The sequence below is a fragment of the Scyliorhinus canicula genome, chromosome 1 (genome assembly GCF_902713615.1).
Source record: "Scyliorhinus canicula chromosome 1, sScyCan1.1, whole genome shotgun sequence".
NCBI classification, from domain to species: domain Eukaryota; kingdom Metazoa; phylum Chordata; class Chondrichthyes; order Carcharhiniformes; family Scyliorhinidae; genus Scyliorhinus; species Scyliorhinus canicula.
In genome coordinates this window covers 142,118,771-142,142,636 of record NC_052146.1, presented here as the reverse complement: position 1 = coordinate 142,142,636, position 23,866 = coordinate 142,118,771, and the positions used below count along the sequence as shown (strand labels likewise).

General features: G+C 46.3%; 1 protein-coding gene across 1 annotated transcript; it reads left to right on the top strand.

The window, feature by feature from the left end:
* The first annotated feature begins 2,931 nt into the window (after window positions 1-2,931).
* LOC119968206 (gap junction beta-4 protein-like) lies at window positions 2,932-23,598 on the top strand. Its single transcript, XM_038801177.1, has 2 exons — window positions 2,932-3,038; window positions 19,143-23,598. The coding sequence occupies exon 2, from the start codon at window positions 19,168-19,170 to the stop codon at window positions 19,966-19,968; it is 801 nt and encodes a 266-aa protein (XP_038657105.1). The 5' UTR covers window positions 2,932-3,038; window positions 19,143-19,167; the 3' UTR covers window positions 19,969-23,598.
* Window positions 23,599-23,866: the final 268 nt, after the last annotated feature.

Genomic DNA, 23,866 nt, shown 5'->3' with positions numbered 1-23,866 from the left:
AGGAAGCACAGTTTTGCGAAGGGGAGGTTGTGTCTCACTAACTTGATAGAGTTTTTCGAGGAGGTCACAAAGGTGATTGATGCAGGTAGGGCAATTGATATTGTCTATTTGGACTTCAGTAAGGCGTTTGACAAGGTCCCTCATGGCAGACTGGTACAAAAGGTGAAGTCACACGGGATCAGAGGTGAGCTGGCAAGTTGGATACAGAACTGGCCATGTCATAGAAGGCAGAGAGTAGCAATGGAAGGGTGCTTTTCTGATTGGAGGGCTGTGATTAGTGATGTTCCACAGGATCAGTGCTGGGACCTTTACTGTTCGTAGTATATATAAATGATTTGGAGATAAATGTAACTGGTCTGATTAGTAAATTTGCGGGTGACACAAAGGTTGGTGGAATTGCGGATAGTGATGAGGACTGTCAGAGGATACAGCAGGATTTAGATCGTTTGGAGACTTGGGCGGAGAGATGGCAGATGGAGTTTAATCCGGACAAATATGAGGTAATGCATTTTGGAAGATCTAATACAGGTAGGAAATATGCAGTGAATAGTAGAACCCTCAAGAGTATTGACAGTCAGAGAGATCTCGGTGTGCAAGTCCACAGGTCACTAAAAGGGGCAACACAGGTGGAGAAGGTAGTCAAGAAGGCATACGGCATGCTTGCCTTCATTGGCCGGGGCATTGAGTATAAAAATTGGCAAGTCATGTTGCAGCTGTTTAGAACGTTAGTTCGGCCACACTTGAGTACAGTGTTCAATTCTGATCGTCCCACTGTCAGAAGGATGTGGAGGCTTTGGAGAGGGTACAGAAGAGATTTGCCAGGATGTTGCCTGGTATGTAGGGCATTAGCTACGGGGAGAGGTTGAAAAAATTTGGCTTGTTCTCATTGGAACAACGGAGGTTGAGGGGCGACCTGACAGAGGTCTACAACATTATGAGGGGCATAGACAGAGTGGGTAGTCAGAGACTTTTCCCCAGTGTAGAGGGGTCAATTATGAGGGGGCATAGGTTTAAGGTGCGAGGGGTAAGGTTTAGAGGCGATGTACGAGGCAATTCTTTTACACAGAGGGTAGTGGGTGCCTGGAATTCACTGCTGGAGGAGGTGGTGGAAGCAGGGACGATAGTGACATTTAAGGGGCATCTTGACAAATACATGGATAGGGTGGGAATACAGGGATACGGACCCCGAAAATGTGGAAGATTTTAGTTTAGACGGGCAGCATGGTCGGCGCAGGCTTGGAGGGCCGAAGGGCCTGTTCTTGTGCTGTATGTTTCTTTGGTCTTTGTTCTTTTGACCTAGAGAACAGATCCAGGAGGCATAATATATGAATTGTGCGGCTGCTGGAGGGGTTGAAGGCCCAACTCCCACGGAGTCAACTCCACGTCTTCATGTGCTCTGAGTCTGATTGAATTGAAGGTTTTGTATAGGACGCACCTAACCAAAGATAAGAGCAATTTTTTCTCTGGGGTTGAGGATAAGTGTGAGCATTGCTCTCGTGGGCTGGCTAACCATACACATATATTCTGGTCCTGTACCAGGGTGATAAGTTTCTGGGCTTCTTTCTGAAACACCGTGTAGGAGATACGCCACATAGATTTGGATCCATTACCACTGGTGGCCATATTTGGGGTGTTGGATTCGCCGGCGTTTCAGTCTGGGATGAAGCAGATGTCCTCGCATTTGCCTCGTTGATAGTCCAGGCGCAAATTTTGCTTGGGTGGAGGTCTCCTCCTCCGCCTCGTGCCTCTGCCTGGTTGGGTAACCTCATCATTTCTGCATTTGGAGAAGGTCAAGTTCACCATCAGCATGTCGGTAGAGGGGTTCTACCTAAGATAGCAACCATTCAGTTCCTTGTTTAAGGAGCTAGTCACCATCAGCTGTTCGGGAGTTTAGTTACGTTTTTGTGTTAACGTTAATCAGATGTTATGTGAGTTTTTGCTTTTCTGTTTCTCTCTTCTAATGTGTATTTCTGTTTGTTGTTTTGGATTGTTCTAATTAATATGAAAATTTTTTAATAAACATATTTTTAAAAATATATTTAAAGCCTTTCTTGCCTGTAGATTGTTCCACCCCTAAAATCCTTCACTGTCCCCTGACTTTTCTTTACCTGTCAAATTCCCAGAAGCCGAGGAAACCCCCTCTGCCATCGCCCCCGGAAAGGGGGTGGAAGATTACCGGGGATAGATGGGAATGTGGGGTTGAGGTTGCGATCAGATGAGCCATGATCTTATTGAATGGCAAAGCAGATTCGAGGGGCTGAGTGGCCTCACTCTTGCTCCTAATTCGAATGAAACCTGTGTGCTCAGAATTAAAGGGAAAATCCTGGGTTAAAACTGCACCTCGTTGCCACTGAGGAAGTATTTAAATCTCAGACTCTCTTGTCCCACGGAATTTCCCCCATATGCTACAAAACGTGCTCGGGTTTCATGCAGAATTTGGTGGGACCCTGCTGGCTTCCCGACATGGGGATAGTTTCAGATCTTTTAACCTGCCGCCCGAACTAAAACCTGTCCACCCTGGAGGACTGAACGCCTCATTATAATTCCTTGCTTTGAATCCTACAGAACCTTGTCCATGCCTTGAGCTTTCTACCTGATGAAAGCCAGTGTCTTGCAAAGTCCTAGTCTGATACCTGCCATCTGGTCAAATAGGTATTATGGTCCTTGGTCTCTTTAAATTATCATGCACCCTTTCCAGCCTAACCTCAGAGTGCCAGCCAGGAAATTGGGCAACCGTTAACGTTACATGGCAGGCTAGGAGCAGCCTTTGAAAAAAATACTCATGTCATATTTTAAGGAAAGGATTTTTTCCTCAGTTTCAGCCCTTCTGTTTTCAAGTTCCAACTTTTTTTTAACCACACAGCTGTGCTGTCATACCCAAAGCTTGCCCCACCCAGAGCTCCGTGTCAGGACAGCACAGAAAAGCCAACCCTTTCTCAGAGAGAGGTATTGCACAGACAGATGAGATCGGAGTCTGAAAGGCTTTCAAGGTAGTGCTGAAAATTGTTGGAAAACAACGGCTGGCCTTACTTCTGCAGGTATGTTTTTTTTGCACTCATGTGTCAAAAGACATTTTAAAATGTTTCAAACTAATTCAACAGGGAAACTCATTGTGAATGTTGAAACATGAGCCTTCACAGGGGGAAAACAAAATCACAGCCCAACTTGGAACTTTGAGCTTTTTGCTGAATAGCAGAAACAGCTTGTGGTTAATTGTTTTTAATCAAAAGAAAATGTCACCACCTCCGAAAACCTTACTTATTTGTTTAAATCAGGGTACATGATTGATTTTTTAAGTTCAGAACTCAACATGTAAACTCAAAGAATTAGAGTAGTTTGGATTGCAGGACTGCAGTAGAGCACTGCATGCCACAGGAGCAGATTATACACTTACTCATTCTTTCCAAACAAACTTTTCCAATGCATTTGAAAGATTGAACATGAAGGCAACAAAGACTTGTGCATGCTAGATGCTGTAAATGATGCCTGTGAAATGTGAATGGAATGGTAAGAGCCAGACACTTTAAATCATTATCTCCATTATGAAGTGAATGTGTTTGGCATTTTTGCATTTGAGGACAGAATTGCAGTACCAAAGAACCATAGAAAAGGTACGGTACAGGAAGGGTCCATTCAGCCCATCGTGTCTGCACCTATCTCACTCTCCTTCATAAAGCTATAAGAATTAGTTATTGTCGATCCAAATCATTTTGTGGGCAAATTCGGAATCCTGTCATTTAAGTTACAGATTAAGTTGTATAAGGGTTTTGCGCTGATGCCTATTCTGATACCAATTGTCATAACTAGCTTTGCTCTTGAGGGATTTTTCTGCACAATAACCTATCATGTCAATACTGCGCCCGGAACTGTACCACTGTACCAAATTTCTGGTCCTTCTTTTTACCCAGCTTCTAGTTCAGACCCCCCCCCCTCCCCCATTCGGTTCACAATAAGAGAATCTATTCTGAGAAAAAGAATTAGCAATAAAGGTATAACTTAAATGGTGGAGAAAAAGAGAGATGCAAGTTTGGGAAAAAACAGACTTTGCAAAGCTCAGAAAATCAATAGTGATGGTGAATTCAATAGTCAGGAGAACTGATAGGTGTGCCTGCAGCCAGTCACAGACATGACTACAGAATGTTTTGCTGCCTTCATGGTGACAGGGTCAAGGATGTCACTGAGCAGCCGCACAACATTCTGAGGGCAGAGGAATGAACAGCCAGAGGCTGCAGTCCATATTGGTACCAATGACTGAGGTCGAAAGGAGGAGGCATATTTTAGAGAACTAGGAAACAAATTAGTGAGAAGGACCTCAAGGGTAACAATTTTTGGAAATCTCCCAGTGGTCATGTGTGAGTGAGTATATCATTTGGGGATACAGCAGAGGAATATGAGGCTGGAGAGAAAGTGTAGGAAGGAGGGCTTCTGTACAGGCAGACAAATTGCATTTGCATTGTTAGGACCAGTACCTTGAATATGCAAGGGGAGGTGTTTGAATGGCATTGGAAACATTTAAGCTAGCTTGGTGAGGGGATTGGTGAGCACAGAGTCAGGAGGGAGGAAAGAAAGGCTGGAAATGATAGGTGAAAAATTAGTGTGGAAATTAGAGGAAACAAAGGCTAAGAAATAGACAACAAAGGTTTTGTCAGTGCCTGACAGGGTACACTTTGATCAGTTGATTTCATGACAGGTTTGTGTCATTGGCCAGTACAGGGATTGAACACATGACCTTGGCATCATAAGCACCATGCTCTAACCATCTGAGCTAACCAGCCAGGCTGTGCCCTGGCCAAGGTTATTCATGAAGGTCCACCTTCTCAACCTTGCCCTTCGCCGGAGGTGTGGTGATCCTCAAGTTAAATCCCCACCAGTCAGCTCTCCCCCTCAAAGTGGAGAGCAGCCTATGGTCATCTGGGACTATGACAACTTTATCTTTAAACATTGATGCTTGGAGTCGATGAATAAGGCAAATTAACTGGTAGACACTTGGAAATAGCATATCATAGCTATTACTGAAACACGGTTGAAATGAGAGCAAAAATGGCAGCTCAACATTGCTGGTTACATGGTTTTCAGATGGGAGAGATGTGGGCTGAGAGGCAATCGCAACAATGAGGAGAGGTGAAATGGCATAAATCTTATCAAAAGTGACCACATGAGTTGAAACAAAAGGAGAAGAAAGAGCAATCACGCTGCTGGGAGTATACTGTAGAACCCCCCCCCCCCCCCCCCCCCCACCCCGAGAAAGATCAAAGAGCAAATATGTAGGCAATTTCTGAGATGTTCAGAACAAATATGTCCCTGTAAAGAAAAGGGTGGGACTCCAATTGATGTTAGGGAGCACATAGAATTTGATAAGACAAAGAAAGAGAAGCTGACAGCAGATATGGTGAGCTTAATACTGCATGGAAGCCAAAAGTAGTGTAGAAAGTGTCAGAGTGAAATTAAAAAGCAAATTGGGAAAACAAAAGACGGATTTGAACAAATATTGGTAAGCAAAATCAAGGAAAAGCCATTTGTCAGAAATACCTAAAATGCAAAAGGATAATTATGAAGAGAGCAAAAAGGTCACCTGTCAGTGGAGATGGAAGATGCGGACATGTTCTTGGCGAATCATTTGCATCTGTCTTCACAAAAGAGGGAAATTGTGCAAACATTGTTCTCTGTGTGAGGAGTGTGAACTATTGGTTTGGATATTCATAGTAAGAAAGGAATTATTTTTGGGTCTAGCTTCAGTGGAAGTTGTTAAATATCCATGCCCAGATGAAATGTACCCCAGGTTGTCATCTGGGGTCCTGGGAAGACTGCAGTTCTACCAGTGTTGCACCAATGCTTAAAAATGGAGAAAGGAGTAGACTGATAAATTACAGAAAAGTCAGCTTAACCTCAGAGCTACGAAAATTATTGGAAAAGGCTTTGAGTATTAATCACCATTTAGAAAGGCATGGATTAATAAAGGACAGTCCACACGGATTTATTAGGGGTAAATTGTGCCTGACTAACTTAAATATTTTGGCAATATTTCAGGATGATAATGCATTTTAGGTGGTCGATTTTAGAAAGGCTTTTGACAAGGCCCCACGTGGCAAACTGCTCAGAAAAACAAAAGCCCATGAGATCCAAGGATAAGCAGCGAGTTACATTTGAAATTAGCTCAATGGCAGGAAGCAAAGTAGAATTGTCAATGGGTGTTTTTGAGACTGGAAGGCTCTTTCAAGGAGGTTTGCAGGGCTCATGTTACGTGTCTTGCTTTTCCTGGTATGTATCAATGATTAAGATTTCAATGTACGTGTCATGATTAAGAAATTTGTAGATGATCCAAAACTAGCCGTGTGGTTGATAGAAAGATAGATATAGGGCATGATTAACTGGCTGTTCATGCCAGCGGGAAATTCTGGTTCCATGCCGGCGCACAGGTTTCCCGGGTGGAAAGGGGAGCTGCCAACGGGAAATCCAGCTGACAACGGCTGATGGGCCACCTCCGCCACCAAAAATCACGCAGAGGCTAGTGGGAAAATCCTGTCATAGACCGCTGGAAGATGCCAATGAACTGGGTAGGTGAGCAGAAGAAAGACAATTGAAATTCAATCTTTGATGATATTTGACACAGAAGCAGTAACAGTTAGAAAAAATTGTCGTTTCTTTGAAATATCTGCAGATCTGAAATAGTTTTTAAGAATGTTTGAAAATTACTTTTAAGAGTTTACATCAGTTGTGAAGGGCTAAATTGTACCTTTCTTGGATAACAAGCAACACTGGTCCATGTGACCTGGTGGATCTTGAAGCTGTACTAACGGAAGGAAGTTAAAATGCAGCTGTCATCTGTGGCTGAACTTAAAGGAGAGCTGAAGGCACAAAGTGGAGTACAAGCAGAGAAGTTGAAGGGTGAAGGCCCAGATACAGACACAAACAGAGAGAAGACGAGATTCTCTGGCCTTCCCGCAGTGTGTTTCATGGCAGCGGGAGGCGGCTTGCCATTGGCCAGCAGCGGGATCTTCTTGTCCCGTCGCTATCAATGGAATTTCCCATTGATTCCATCCCACGTCACGTGGAAGATCCCGCCAGCATGAAGAGCCAGAAGGTGTTGTCCAGAGGAACACATTGAATTATTCCAAGGGAAATAAAGAAAATAAAGAAATCTGTATCAGGAGGACAGTTTTTCTGTTTGCCTTCAAGGTCTCACAAATGTGTGAGCTGGCCACGAAAGGTCTAAAATCTGAAACTCTATGTGAATAGGTCAGAAATACTAAAGAACCCTGGGTGTTTTCCCAGATGAGACCAAACTATGAACCGGGATATTGTTGATTGATTGGTTGAAAAGGAACTCTCGAAAGCGATATCATAAGGAATGTCTTAACCTAAGGGTGAGCGGTTTATAGAAGTGTATTTGCTGATGATGAGCATACCTATGAAACTTGGAGGTCAAAGCTGTATTTAGATAGGATCCCTAACTTACCCTGCACGTTTAAAGACCAGCACATTGTGGAACTGTGTAGCTATGTAATGTCTGAAGGAAATTGCTTGTGGTTCTGCAAGATGCATCTTTGTTGCATCGACTATTTGAAGAGAATTTACCTTTTCTTGACATCATTTGCCAGTTAATTTATGTTTAATGTGCATGGTTTTTGTTACGGTAAAAGCTACAAAATGTGGAATCTGGTTGGCAATTTCTTCAACTGCAGGTCATTCAAAAATGTGGATTGTAGCAATTTAGAGAAGTAATGCATTTGGGAGGGCATAATTGGCAAGAGAATACACATTAAGTGAAAGGACACTGAGAATTGGAGAGGAAACTTGGAGTATATGACTGCAGATTCCTAAAGGTAGTGGGACAGGTAGATAAGTTGGTTCAGAAGGCATGTAAAAGGGGGGTTACATGACGTGAGCGTGGGAATGGCTACATTTTCTTGAGCTCTGGCTTTGCTCATCTTTTAATCCTTTATTTTATCCTAGTGCACATTTCATAGTGCAAAACATATACCTCCAGAAAAGTCAAATATGTCCCTGGATGATCCTGAATCGATGTGGAGCCAAGTTAAATCATAGAGAATCGTCACTTGACCGTGGCGGTTGGAGTTGGCTGCTTTGCATTGTTGCTGATGAGTGGGCCGTTGCCCCGGCAGTGCTGTGTGTATCGGGATGATGGCTGCCATTGAGAATGTTGTTCTCGATGAGGATCTTGGCTTCGTCGTGCAGGTCTTTGAAGCTCACTTTGAAGACATGTGAGGTATCCTGAAGGATGGTAAAGATGCAGGAGAGAATCCACGTAATCGATAGAGCACTTTCCCTGCCTTCAGCTCGTCAAGATTCTGTCACATGGTATGTCGTCTATCCTGACGGGTTCAGGAGGTAGGGGCCGGGCAAAGAGTGTCCGTGAGCCTGGTCCCTGCTGCAAAGTGGGAGGCGATTCCCGATTGAGCTGCCATGCTTTTGTAATCTTAATCTGGAGGCTGGAGGCGGGATTCTCCATTCTGGGGACTAAATCCGCATGCCGGCTTGAAAACCAGCGCCATCGACTCCGGCGTCAATGGGTTCTCGAGGTGAAGAATTCTTGCCTGTCTCGAGGGCTAGGTGGACAGCGGAGGGGTTGGAGCCACTCCAGCCGGCGCCAAAGGGACTGCGCGAGTTTGTGCATGCGCCGAAGGGCCGGCGTGATCTCACACATGCTTGGAACCGCCTATGTGGTTCCGCGCATGCGCAGACCTGCCGGCGTATCTTGCTGCATGAGCAGGGGGTTTTCTTCTCCGCACCGGCCATGGCGGAGCCTGACAGGGGCCGGCGCAGAAAGAAGAAGTACCCCCACGGAACATGCTCGCCCGCGGATCGGTGGACCACGATCCTGGGCCAGGCCACCGTGGGGGCCCCCCCGGGATTGGATCCCCCCAGCAGCCCCTCGAGGACCGCCCCTGCCGACTTACCTGCCAGGTCCTGCCATGTGGAACCATGCATAACCCATGCTGGTGGGACTGGCCAAAAATGGACGGCTGCTCGGCCCATCGGGGCCCGGAGAATCGCCAGGGAGATCACTGCCAACGGCCCCCGGCTGCCGTGGAATAGATTTGTGCTGCCCCCCCCCCCCCCGTGGATTCTCCGACCGGGTGGGGGGTCGGAGAATCCCGCCCTGGGTATATCAGGCTTAGTGGAGCGCAGTGTATCCGGTCCACGAAGCCTGGGTTTGGTTGGACAACCCGACCACTGGTCCTATATAAAGGCTGATTCGTCAGAGTCCCAGATGACCATAGTCTGCTTTCCCCTTTCAGGGTGAAGAGTTGACTGGTAATGGTTTAACCTGAGGATCACTACACCTCAGGTGGGGGGGGGGGGGGGGGGGGGGGGAAAGTTGGGAAGGAAGGGCCTTCATTAATAATCTCAGCCGGTGCAGAAATTGAACCCGTGCGTTTGACCTCACTCTGCATCATGAACCAGCTGTCTACTATACTTTCACTATACTTTCACTGGCACTATATGATACTTTCTCGATGGCTGGCGAGAAGGCTTGATGTTGACCAATGCCGAGTCGTCCCCAATCAGCCGGGACCTAGGCTGTGGGCACCAGAGAAGCGACACAGTGGAAGTGAAGATCCTTTGTTCGCTGGTAACCTCAAGAGACCCTGAGGAGCGCTTGATGATGTTGTCATGGCTTTGGCCTTTTTGAGCAACATAGATGGTGTTATTGTCCTCCATCCTGGGTGTTACTCCCTTTGCATTATGTTGTCGGTTATCTGTTGTCTTTTCTTATGCAAGGATGGGCAAAGTGTGAGTACGATGGCAAGAATAACCTGTTATCCTGTACAACAAGAGCCATATTGAGTTAATTATGTGAAATGTTCTCCTTTTTATTATGTGCTGTAATCCTTGCGGTTATGAGAAGGGAGTGCTTTTCGGACATCCTTTACCTCGTTTATAATGAAGATGAATGGAGCCATGGCAGGATGATGAATGGTTGGTTGGTGTGGAGCTGGGTCATACGGTTAGTTAAATCCTCACTGAGATTGAGGATAGCTCACCCAGTTAGAGCCTACCGTGTCAGGTGTTTGTGTTGTTTTTTCTTTGTTTGCATTTAAGAATCTCTGCTTGTCTCCTTCGGTGGCCCCGGAAGATTATGTATCCTGGGGAGGATTGGGTTCCTTCTGACTCTTCTGTGAGGTTGGAGTGTTTTTCTTTTTGAGTCTTTTTTTCATTAGAGCTATTAGAATAGGAGGAATTGAGTGGTGGCGGAAGGTGGATTTGGTCAACCCTTGATTGATTTGTTGAAGAGAGACTGTTTGTCATGACTCTACAATCTTGGAGCCTTTCCCTCATGGGGGTAGATTTGATGGGGGAGTAAGGAGCTCTCCTCCATGTGGTCTTAATCATGGATTCCTGAGTGTCCTCCTCATTGTGGTTGGGTTTTCCACGTGGAAGCAGTGTTTGTGTCTCGGGTGAGGCAGTGCTGTCATTTCCCTTAATATCCTTCTTGTGATGGCGTGCAGTGCGGGGCAGTGGCTAATATTCTGAGGTAGGTTCGGGCGTTCTTCCCTCAGGGATTTGTTCCTTCTCTTTATCTGGGTTAGCAGTGTGCAGCTATAAATCCTGGTCCGGTCAAGTGGTCTATAGGAGGTTCCCCTTACATTAGTGGTGCATTTCAAGGTGCCAGTTATCGGATGATGATTCTTCTCATTGGTGATGGGGTCTCCCAAGCTGGGGGCTTGTGTAATTTGTTTTAGTGTAAATATGGGCGGTGCATTTCCCTGGGTGTGGTTGGTGAGGTACAGGATCGGCTGGGTTATAGGTTGTGCTATGCTGGAAGTCCTAGCAATATTGTTTCCTGTGTGTCAGATTGTGCTGGGCTAGGCCATGTCCGATACCTGGATGGTATCCTCTTGTCCCCCTGGAGCTTGGAATATCCCACCTTGAAGGCACTTACTGGGAAATCCTGAGAGGCTGGATTTTGCTTCTTCTGTGCACGTGGGCCTGGGTTGTGCCATGCCCTGTACTTTAGTTTATATCCTGTTGTCCCTCCTAATGATCAGGACATGTTCTTGTTTGAATGAGAAGCTTGGTCTCTTCATTAATGGGTGACATATGTGCGCCAGGGAAATACGGACTTATGCTGGGGACTGGACCCTTTGTTCTCCTATGATCCATTCCTGGTAGTTCTAATTCTCCTTCCTTTTTGTTTTTCTTGGAATGTGTTGACAGTATTGAGCATAATCCAAACATGTTGCTGCTGGTCCTCTCTGTACAAAGGTATGGAATGATGTTGGTTCTGTACTGGGCCTGAGACTTGGCTTATGTTGCCATTATGTGATATATATTTTAGACCTGGGGTTCTTGTGTATTTTTGTTTGTTTAAAGGGTGGGTATAAAGAATCCATGATCGGTCCTGCATGGGTGCAGATGGGTCTGGCATCAGAGAAGATTGTTGGTGCCTCTGGCGCCACTAGAGTTGAGGGAGATGTATATCGGTGCACGGCCGAACATGGCACGAAAAACATCTCCTGAACTCTCGTGGTAATTGCGAGCAGTCGCTGTGTGGAAAGATGTTCACCATTTTACCATGCTTTCATGGCTTTATCCTGTTTCTCGCTGGTTCTCTGGCTGGGTTGTAGAGGCATCAAGTTATGTCTAATAATTGTATCAAGCTAGTTGTACTACTGTTCTGCTGTCCCCCTCTGTATTCATGTATGCTGAGCCTTTCTTTTACTTGCTGTGCTGTATCAGTCTTGAGGTTTGGTTACATTGTTTGTCAAAATGTAAAACCTCAATAAACACACTTTTAGAAAAAGAAGACATAATAAAGTTCCCTTTATTATCCAAGGCATAGAATCTAAGAGCAGAGATGTTATGCTAGAAATGTATAAAACATTATTTAGGTCACAACTCGGGTACAGTAGTTATGGGCCGGAATTCTCCAGCGGCTCGCTAGCAGGGGGATTGATTCTCTAGTCCTGCCAGCAGTGCACCACATCCCGCAGGTTTCACAGCAGTGTGGAGTGACTTCAATGGGATTGCCCATTGACACCGGCGGGACCAGAGACTCCTGAGCCACCAGCGAATGATGCGCTACCCCCTGCTGCTGGGAAACACGCGGCTGGGAGACCAGAAAATCCCGCCCGTCATCATTTACAAAGAGGTTGCCAGAAATGGAGAATTTTAACAATGGGGAAAGGTTGGATAGACAAGGGGTGTTTTCTTGGGTACAGAGGAAGCTGAGAGGAGGTTTATTTGAGGTGCATAAAATTATCTGAGACCTATATAGAATGGATGGAAAATACCCATTTCCCTTGGCAGATGGATCAATAACCAGGGGGCAAAGATTTAACATAGATGGCATAAAGGTTAGAGAACTTGAGGATAAATGATTTTTATTGAGTTGGTAGTAGGGGCTTGGAACTCACTGGCTGAGAGGGTGGTAGAGGCAGAAACTCTTACCACATTTAAAAAACTCTAGGATATGTACTTCAGGACTATGGAGTGGGATTCACCGAGCCCCCCGCCGGGTCGGAGAATCACCGGGGGGTGGCGTGGATCCCACGCCCGCCGGCTGCCGAATTTTCTGGTGCTGGGGTTTTGGCGTGTGCGGGAATCACGGCGCGCCGGTCGGTGGCTGCTGGCAGCAGGAGCCCCTCCCCCTCAGCGATTCTCCGGCCTGCGATGGGCCGAGTGGCCGCCCGTTTTCGGCAGTTCCTGCCGACAACAGGTCCTTACCGGCGGGACCTGGCTCCACGGGCAGCCTGCAGAGTCCTCGGGGGGGACGCGGGGGGATTTGGCCCCGGGGGCTGCCCCCACGGTGGCCTGGCCCACAATCGGGGCCCGCCAATCCATGGACAGGCCTGTGCTATGGGTGCACTCTTTCCCTCCGCACCGACTGCTGTCAACCTCCGCCAAAGCCGGTGCGGCGAAGAACCCCCCCTGCGCATGCGCTGGGATGATGCCAGCAGATGCTGGCGCTCCCGCTCATGCGCCAACCCACACCGGCTGGCGGAGGCACTTCGGCGCCGGATGGCATGGCGCCAAGCCCTTCTGCGCCGGCTGGCGCGGCGCAAACCACTCCGTCGCCTCCCTAACCCCTGAAGGTGCGGGGCTTCGGGGCAGCCCGATGCCGGAGTGGTTCACGTTACTCCTTCGCGCCAGAGTTGCCTGCCCCGCCAGATCACGGGGAATGTAAGGTAAGTGGGTGGAGGGGGGGGGGGGGGGGGGGTGGCGGTTGAGAATAGGGTTGGGACCGTACGAGTATGGAGACCGGCAGGTCGATTAAGTGGGTTGGATAGTCAGTGAGGAGTTAGGGTAATGGGCAGGGATTAATCGTGGGGTTGGGAGGCATTTGGTGGGGTGGACGTGGGAGCTATAGTCAGGAGCCTGGTGGTTAAAGTCAAGGGGTTGAGCTCAGTTGAGTGTCAGGAGTCGTTAGGGAGTTGGGGTGTGTAGCCAGGTGGAGGCTGATTGGAGGGTTGGGGGGGGGGGGGGCGGCATGGTGGTATAGTGGTTAGCACTGCTGCCCCACGGCGTTAAGAACCTGTGTTCGATCCTGGCCCCGGGTTACTGTCTATGTGGACTTTGCACAATCTCCCCGTGACTGCGTGGCGTGGGTATATGGATTGGCCATCGTAAATTGCCCCTTAATTGCAAAAAAAATGGAATACTCTATATTTATCCTAAAAATAAATAAAATAATTGGAGGGTTGGGGGTAATCAGGGGATCCCATGGGGGTCAGGAAGGTAGTCAGGGGTAGGGAGGGTAGTCTGGGAGGTGGGGGGATGTTGAGGGGTAGGAGAGAGCTGGGAGGTTTGATAGAAAAGTTGGGGGAAGAGGATAATCAGGGGTTAGGAGGAAAGTGAGTGTGCCCCATGAGGGGACGACACGGTAGTCGGAGGGGGAGCATTGGGAGGTCCAATGGAGGATTGGGCATGTCAGTATTATAACATTATAGGAGTCGGAAGTGTTTTTATTTGTTGCAACTTTTCCTGAGTAACTATTCCTTTAAGATAGTTTGAACCATTCGATGACTGACTTCAGTCAAAGTATCGAATGGTTCCTGGTGCAGGCTAATTGCCTAAGGTTTGAACTTTCTGGGCAATTCCTAATGTGGGAACTTGCGGGAAGAGGTGGGGGAAGGAGGGGGTGTGAAGGGATAAGGGGAGGGGTGATCCAGCGTAACTTCGGGGTACCTCCCTGGTATGTACAATGCCTCCCTCCACCACTGATTCACATTGGCAGCCATGTGTGCCATCTATAAGATGCACTTCCGGAACTCACCAAGGCCCCTCAGGCAATACCTTCCAAACCCATGATCACTACCATCTTGAAGGACAAGGGCAGCAGATACATGGTAACACCACCGCTTAGACGTCCCCGTCCAAGCCATCCACCCACCCTGACTTGGAAACATACCACCATTCCTTCACTGTCACTTGTCAAAATCCTGGAACACCCTCCCTAACAGCACTATGGGTGTACCTACACCACAGGAACTGCAGTAGTTCAAGAAAGCACCTCACCACCTTCTTGAGGGCAATTTGGGATGGGTAATAAATGTTGCCCTCGCCAGTGATGCCCACACCACATAAAGGAATACAAAATTAAATTCAGTAAGTAATCAGGAGAACAATCTTTAGCCAAAAGAGAGTTTACGAAGTGGGACATGCTAAAACATATATGGTTGAGGTGAACAGCGTAGCTGCATTCAGGAATTTATAAAGGGAGATTATATTTGGCCCATTATGGCTGTGCCAACCGACAAAGCATAATCCAGCTTCATCCCTCTTTCCAGCTCTCAGGTAGTCCATGGGCGGGAATAGAGTGCCCCCACGGATCGGTGGGCTCCAATCGCGGGCCAGGCCACCGTGGGGGCACCTCCCGGGGCCTGATCCCCCCCTCCCCCGAGGACTCTGGAGGCCACCCACGGAGCCATGTAATTTACGCCAGCGGGACCGGCCGTAAATGGGTGGCCACTTGGCCCATCGCGGACCAGAGAATCGCTGGGGGGTGCCGCTGCCAGCGGCCGCCGACCGGCGCGATTCCGGCCCCCGCCAAATCCCCGGCGCCGGAGGATTTGGCAGCCGCTGGGGGCGGGATTCACGCCGCTCCCCAGCGATTCTCTGACCCGGCCCGGGGGGGGGGGGGGGGGGTGTCATGGAATCCCGCCCCTCATCTTTGGAATCAACCTAGTGAACCTTCTCTGAACTGCTTCCAATGCTGCTGCATCTTTCCTCAAATAAGGGAAACAGAATTGTGCACAATACCCCTAGTGTGGTCTCACCAATGCCTTGTCGAGTTGCAACAACAGTTCCTAAAATGGATTGAGATAAAGTTTATGAATAATGCACAGCCAGGCTGGCAATGCCATGGATCTTATTCACAGACCTTACTCACACTGTGGGCAGCTGCATACCATTGGCTTCAAAAGTTAATATTTGCCTTGAAATCAAGGACACACCAGAATCAAACTGCCAGACATTCTGATTGTTACATTTCCTCCTAACGTAATATTCAACTATTTTTTCCAATTGCTTTTATTTCTTATTAAACACACTCCAATGCAATTCCACTGCTCAATTCTCCCAGCCAGAACTATTTCCATTGCGCAGCAGGTTCATGCTTTCTGTGGTTAAGTCAATTTTTAAGCTAGCTAATCGACCAGCAATTCCAAGAGGCATAAGCTTCTTTTAAATTATCACATGTAGAACTTTAGTCAATCATTTCTGAAAATCCAAGGGATCGCCCTTCTTGAAAATGTAGTTACCCTTCAAAGAATTGCAGCTGATTAACGAGCAGCCTATATGATCTAAATGCAGAACGACTATTCGAATGAGCTTCAACTTCTTTCGATGGCATCCTACACAACACCCTTGGGCATTTATTCCGACTCTAAGGTTACAGGATATGTTCAATGAGAGTCATGTCTCACTCACTGAGGTAGATCTGGGGCTCTGAAGTCAATGGAACTAAAAATCAGGAGAGAAGGAGCCTGGTTGACTGAGTTGCCATCCCATACAATCCATAGAATCTCTATAAAGGAGAAGGAGGTCATTCGGCCCATCAAGTCTGGACCAACCCTCCGAAAGAGCACTCTACCTAGGCCCACTACCCCGCTCAATGCTGGTAACCTAACCTGCACATTTTTGGAAATTTGAGGGCAATTTAGCATTACCAAACCATCTAACCTGCACATCTTTAAACTGTGGGAGGAAACTGGAGCACTCGGATGAAACCCAAACAGACACGGGGAGAACGTGCAAATTCCACACAGTCAACCAATCCCTCATTTCACACTAATGTGCAGTCAAAATCTACCCATGCAGCCATTGGTGGAGTTCCTACAAACACAATCCACAACACTACTAACTTCCTCTTTTAGTTCCTGACAATCCTTGTTGACATTTAGGCCGAGTTTTGCAGTCAAAATATTCCCAACGGAGAACAGGGCCGGGATTCCCCCCTACCCGGAGGGGCGGAGTGGCGCCAACTACTCCGGCGTCGGGCCTCCCCAAAGGTGCAGAATTCTCCGCACCTTTAGGGGCTAGGCCCATACCGGAGTGGTTGGCGCCACGCCAACTGGCGCCAAAAGCGGCGCCAACGGCTTTTGACGGCCACCGCTCGGCGTTGGGGCTGGCCGAAAGGCCTTCGCCGGTTCGCGCATGCGCTGGTGCGTCAGCAGCCGCTGACGTCACCACCGGCGCATGAGCGGTAGGGGGGGTCTCTTCCGCCTCCGCCATGGTGGAAACCGTGGCGGCGACGGAAGAAAAAGAGTGCCCCCACAGCACTGGCCCGCCCGCCGATCGGTGGGCCCTGATCGCGGGCCAGGCCACCGTGGGGGAACCTCCCGGGGTCCAATCGCCCCACGGCCCCCCCCCCCCCCCTCAGGACCCCGGGGGCCCGCTCGTGCCACCATTCCCACCAGCACCAGAGGTGCTCCAATTCCCGCCGGCGGGAGAGGCCTGTCAGCGGCGGGACTTCGGCCCATCGTGGGCCAGAGAATCGCTGCGGGGGAACACGCCGATCGTCGGGGTGTGATTCCCGCTCCCGCCGATTCCCGGGTGACGGAGAATTCCGGCCAGGGCGGGGATGGTATTTACACCAGCCCCGGGCGATTCCCCAACCCTGCAGTGGGTCGGAGAATTCCGCCCCAGCGCTCCCAGGACATCCATCCCGGGAAATATCAGGAGAGTATAGCCCAATGATTTGCTGTTTGTTAATCCTCATGGAGAGGAAATTATTGATAACACACCAGCAATTTCTCATAATATGTCCACTTAACAGAAGCCACTCCACTTGGGTAAACCTGCCTGGTGGAATAATGCCTAATCTTTTGCATTTCCACATAACAATTTAAGTATTGATGACTTTCAAATAATGTTTACCTACGGTTTGCACTTGTTGAAAACCTATGTACATATCTGCAATTTCCAATAATCTGTTCACCAAACTCATCCTTCAAAGGACTTAATTGGTTCTTAATCTTTTGCCAGCAGTTAACTTTAACAACGTAAAGTGGTCTACTCCACTTAGTTGTTTCTTCACTTATCTGTGGAAAGATTGAGCCTATAAAAACTTTGTTCTGCTTATTCGTCACATCTAAAGTATTGGTGGAGTAGGCACTTTGGCACATTTCTGACTAATCCCAATGAAGCAACTGAAATGAGCCACCAATAAAATAATTCAGAGCTATTATGACCAATACAGCAACCAACAGTGCAATACCTGTCGCAGAAAACATTTTAGATCATAGAATTTACAGTGCAGAAGGAGGCCATTCGGCCCATCGAGTCTGCACCGGCTCTTGGAAAGAGCACCCTACCCAAGGTCAACACCTCCATTCTATCCCCATAACCCATTAACCCCACCCAACACTAAGGGCAATTTTGGACACTAAGGGCAATTTATCATGGCCAATCCACCTAACCTGCACATCTTTGGACTGTGGGAGGAAACGGGAGCACCCGGAGGAAACACACGCACACACGGGGAGGATGTGCAGACTCCGCACAGACAGTGACCCAAGCCGGAATCGAACCTGGGACCCTGGAGCTGTGAAGCAATTGTGCTGTCCACAATGCTGCCGTGCTGCCCATGCTGAGATTTTAAATCTCACATACTCCCAAACACTACAGTGCAGTAGCTGCCTTGCTGTGGATTTTCAATCTCTTTTAGACATTGCTTCTCTATTAAGCCTACTCTTTTAAGTCTGTGAATATATGCTGCTACTCTTCTATGTTTAGCTGTGATCTCAGTCTGTTAGCACTGGCTTTAAGCTGCATGTAAAAAAGGTAATACATCATTGAGTGCTTGAGGTAGATTTCTTTTTGATTTAATAGAAATAAACTGGAATATTTAAGAGATGGCCAGTCCACTACAGCCAGTCTCTCGGAAGTTAAAATGGACCCCTTCACATGATTACAAATTGCAACAAGAATTGACTTTGATTGGATCCATGCTCCAGTCAATGTCAGAAGTTGGTAGCCTCTGCCCTTGATGCGAACTGCATGGCTGAATCTGGATACTATAAACCGTTGGAAGCATGAGGGGACCTACAAAAACCAGGAATCGTTTCACGTGCATTCATTCCAAAGAAGAGAAAGAGCCTTAAGAAGGAAAAGCTTTTTAAAATCCAACCAGTATTGTCAAGCTTTCCCAAGAAAGTTGTTGATCCAACCCGTATAATAATAATAATCTTTATTAGTGTTACAAGTAGGCTTACATTAACACTGCAATGAAGTTACTGTGAAAAGCCCCTAGTCGCCACACTAAGACGCCTGTTTGGGTGCACTGAGGGAGAATTCAGTATGTCCAATACACCAAATAAGCACGTCTTTCGTGACTTGTGGGAAGAAACCAGAGGGAACCCATGCCGACACAGGGAGAACGTGCAGACTCCGCACAGACAGTGACCCAAGCCAGGAATCAAACCAAGGTCCCTGGCACTGTGAAGCAACAGTGCTAACAACTGTGCTACCCTGGTCCCATATAATTGATTGCCCTTCATTCATATTACTTAACCCTCTCTTGCAGAAGCAACAAATAAATTAGACCATAAAGAATGCAATCATTTTGAAGTATGACATTTTAAAAAAAATAACTTGTTTTTAAACCTTTCTATTTGCAATGGTTTTAAAGTTGGTTTGTCTCCACTAATATTTGATTGTGTTTTGCTCCCTTTCAGGTATTTGTAAAGACCTTCAGACATAATGAATTGGGCTTTCCTTCAAGGCATACTCAGTGGGGTTAATAAATATTCCACGGGATTCGGCCGCATTTGGCTGTCCGTCCTCTTTCTCTTCCGAGTCATGGTATATGTGGTGGCAGCAGAACGAGTTTGGGGTGATGACCAAAAAGACTTTGAATGCAACGTCAAGCAACCTGGTTGTGAAAATGTCTGCTTCGACTTCTATTTCCCCGTCTCCCACATCCGACTGTGGGCTCTGCAGCTCATATTTGTCTCCACTCCGTCCCTGCTCGTGGTCATGCATGTAGCCTACAGAGAAGATCGGGAGAGGAAAAATAAGAAGAAACATGGGGAGACCTGTCATAATCTTTACAGAGACACAGGGAAGAAAATAGGTGGACTTTGGTGGACTTATGTTATCAGTCTTATATGTAAAGCAGCGATTGATAGCGGCTTCCTATACATACTTTACAGTATCTATGATAACTTTGAATTACCTCGCCTTGTTAAGTGCCAGCTGGACCCTTGCCCCAACACCGTGGATTGCTTCATTGCTAGACCAACTGAGAAAACAATCTTCACTATTTTTATGGTTGTTACTGCAGCCTTGTGCGTTCTTATAAACATCTGTGAGTTTACATACCTCGTAAGTAAGAGAATCGTGGCCATTTGCTGCAACTCAGGCAGACGACGACGTTCAAGTCACTCCACAAAGGCCTCAACTACCTTATGTGAGAAGCCATCCGATGCAGCCTTCAGTTCAGAAAATAAGTCATTCTCCGGAAACCAAAGTCCAAATGTTGTCATTCACTTGAATTCATGAAACGCCCATCAACATTTGGTGTGCAAAACTAATTGAACATTTGATACAATGATTTATTGCAAAGCATTTTTCTTCACCTAATATATACTGGAGCTCAAATGCCACTCTCGAGCTGGGGGCTATCTTTCATGAAGATAATCCTATTTTGTTCAAAGAAAAGTTGATTTCTAAGGTCTTTGCATTATCTATCTCATCTCCAGTTTCTGCTCCAAAGAAGACTGACTTCCTGTGCTACCTAGCACAACATTTAATTAGCAGGTTGAGGGACATTATTGATGTCAGATTAAAGTCCATCTGCCATTTTGTGTTTCCATCAATAGATCCATGTTGACTGTTAAGGATTCCAATAGCAGAGTTCATAAATAAAATCAATGAAAGTTCGGCAGAGGAAGATTAAACAAAATGTTTTCAATAAAGGATAATAGATTTAGGGAGGAGGTTACCAATGACAGCCATATAACTGAATTAAGAGACAAGTGCCAAGCAATGACTACCTTCAACAAGCAAGAATCTAACCAACTTGCCTTGACACCCAATATTATTACCATCACTGAACTTCCCATCAACAACCTTCGGGATGGTCAACATTGATTCGAAACTCACCTGGATCATTCACATAAATGCCATGGCTACAAAAGCAGGTCAGATGCTGGATATTCTGCAACAAGTGGCTTACCACTTGATTGCTCAAAGTCTTTCCACCATCTGGAAGGCACAAGTCGAAACGTGATGAAATAAACTCCAGTCATCTGGATCGGCACCCTCCAACAATGGTCAATTTATCGCCACTTTGGAAAGATCAGGCATCAGCTTCCTATGTGTTGATGTTCATAAAGCAGATCTCCATGGATGCTTTGAGATGTCTCTGAAGTGTTTCCTTTGGTCACCATGTGAACAGGATCCCTGTGATAATGTCATGTCTCTCGGTGGAAACCGGCAGTCTTGAGTTGGACAGTCTGATTATACATGTCCTGCCCATTTTGGCTGATGTGAGATTATTGTGGCTTCTACAATTCACAAAATTGTGTCTTGGGGAATGCTGATCTTTGTTCTTTTGTGCTGTAATTTCATTCAAAAGATCCTTGTAAGGACTGCATCGATTGCCTATCAGACGATCAAAGTTAAAGTTCAGAGACGCGCCATTTTGGGGACAGAGAAGGCTGAGAAGATTCAACTTCTCATTGACATGCATGACACACGTGCCTGCTTCAAGAGATCTATCAACCATCAATATAGGGTCTAACAATGGTAAGATTCAACAATGGAAAAATTACCCAAGGTACAGACAGTATTAGCAACCACTGGAAAGAGCACTTTGAAAACTATGTAATATTAACTCCACGATGGACCTGTACCTTCTCGGGAATCTCCCATAATGTACAATTAGAAATGAGCAAGACAATTATCCAATGTTCAACGAGGTGGCAATGGATGGCAACCAGTTGAAAAACATCTAATCTTCTGGTCCTGACAATATCGCTGTCGAAGTAATGAAACACAGAGGAGCATATTGATCCCTCAGATGCATTCCCTGTTAGTGAAACTCTGACAACATTAAGAAATTCCATTTAACCTTAGAGACACCATGATGATCACAACCTTCAAGAAAGGACTGTCATAATTGCAGGGGCATAGCATTGCTCTCAACTGTTAGCAAAGTTCTAGATACTTAGTAATCGCCTCGTGCCAATTACAGAGTGGGTCCATCCAGAAATCATGCCAGCTTTAGGAAATGTGCAGAGAGCAGTACATTGTTTTTGTATTTGGCTTTCTTGGATCTCATAAAGTACCCGACTCAGTGAACTGAACAGCCGATTGGAAGGAGCTACAGTGATCTAGATGCAAAAAAGCTAATTTCACAAACATCCGGCTCCAATATGACAAAGTACAACTAACTGTACAGTGCAATAGCTCTATTACAGATCCCTTCCTTGTCAAAACAGACATCAAAAAGCAGTGTGTCATTGCGCCAACACTAGTCTCAATATTTCTTGCAGCATCGCTGTAGCTTGTTACTGACAAGCTGCCCCTAAATATGGTAATAACATGTTGCATTAATGGTAAACTCTTAACCTCAATTGGCTGAAGGTCAAAACCAAGACAGCAACAATTTGTCTAATTGAACCACAATATCCACAAGTTAGTGCTATGCTCTAAAGAAGAACTACAATAGATAAACTTCGGTGAATGCATCAACTATGGGAACATGGGCCTCCCCTGAACACCAGGAAGACCAACGCCCTTTACCAACTCACAGCAAATGTTATGAAATCCAAAAATTGATGATGAAATGCTTGAAAATGTCCTTCACTTTCTATATCTTGGAAGCTATCTCAAAAAGCTAACATTGATGAAAAGTACATCCATGTACTGGATAAAGGAAAATTACATACTTGCGTTTTCAGGTGTCATGATATCAGACCTAACACTAAACCCAAAGCCTAATGGGCAATGGTTCTCCCCAGGCTTCCAGAGAATGCTTATAGATGCCAAGAACAACATCATGAACATTGATTTCACAACATAACTCTGCTTGAAAATAGTCAGAAAGTGAATCTTATTTGAATATTTTTGATTAGTACAGCTCCTCCATGCAGTAACTTACAGAATGGTTATAAAGCACTCCCTGAAGATTCCACTATGTGAATTCTGTGTTCTTTCTCTAGTATTGCTTTACATTCACTGGGACAGAATACTAACTCCATATCCCCACCCCCACCACCCGAAAGCTTTGTGAGGCAGGCCATCAGCAGCTGGTTGAATTTTTATTTAAATCTGAATCCAATATTAAATTTTACATTTCTCTAACTGTGCCAGATTGTTTCTGGATGCTGGTGTCATCTGTCACTGCAAAAATCATGCTACTTACTCTTCTTCTGTAAGACTGGTTTGCATTTACTAGCCCCAAGCAGTGATCCATCCCTTTTTAAGACTCTTGGGCGTGACCCTAAACTGAAGCCAATTCTGGAATCCCACTCCCCTCCCCGGCCCCCACCACTTCCCACTAAGGTTAATTAAGTCTGCACAGTCTTTGAAGGTCTATTTAGCTTGGTGCTGGGCCACAAGGGATATTTGTTTACCAAGCCATTACAGCGATGCAGATCTGTGGTGTCATAACAGAAATATTTGGGATTATGAATGTACGGGGGAAAAGTAGAAGACCATTTGCAGCAGTTTTGGGGCTAAGAATGTGGGGCCATATACACAAGATTAAACGCAAGAGACTTTGAACAGAGAACAGGAGGAATTCTTTGGTTATGAGACTTTGGAATTAGTTTCCAGGGTTCTTGGTTGAGACAGAAACAAGGTCAACATTTAAAATTAAGTTGAATAGGTGTTTGAAGGAAAAAGAATTGACAAAATATGGAAATGTAATAGGTTAACATTAGAAGTACTTACATGCATGGAGGGTGACTGCTAACATGGATGTGGGCATGTTTCTGTGTTGTTATTTTTTTATGTGCTTCCAAACATTGCATTTGAAATTATGTGCTCAGCCTACATGGAATTCTTATCGTTTACTTTCAACTATTAATGCATATCATAAATTACTGCATTGTAAATATCAAGAATCAGTGTAACTTAATTTTACTGTACGTTTTATTTTCTGACTTATTGAAAGTGGTGATCACACATAGAACATAGAACATAGAACATAGAACAGTACAGCACAGAACAGGCCCTTCGGCCCTCGATGTTGTGCCGAGCCATGATCACCCTACTTAAACCCACGTAACCCGTATACCCGTAACCCAACAATCCCCCCATTAACCTTACACTACGGGCAATTTAGCATGGCCAATCCACCTAACCCGCACATCTTTGGACTGTGGGAGGAAACCGGAGCACCCGGAGGAAACCCACGCACACACGGGGAGGACGTGCAGACTCCACACAG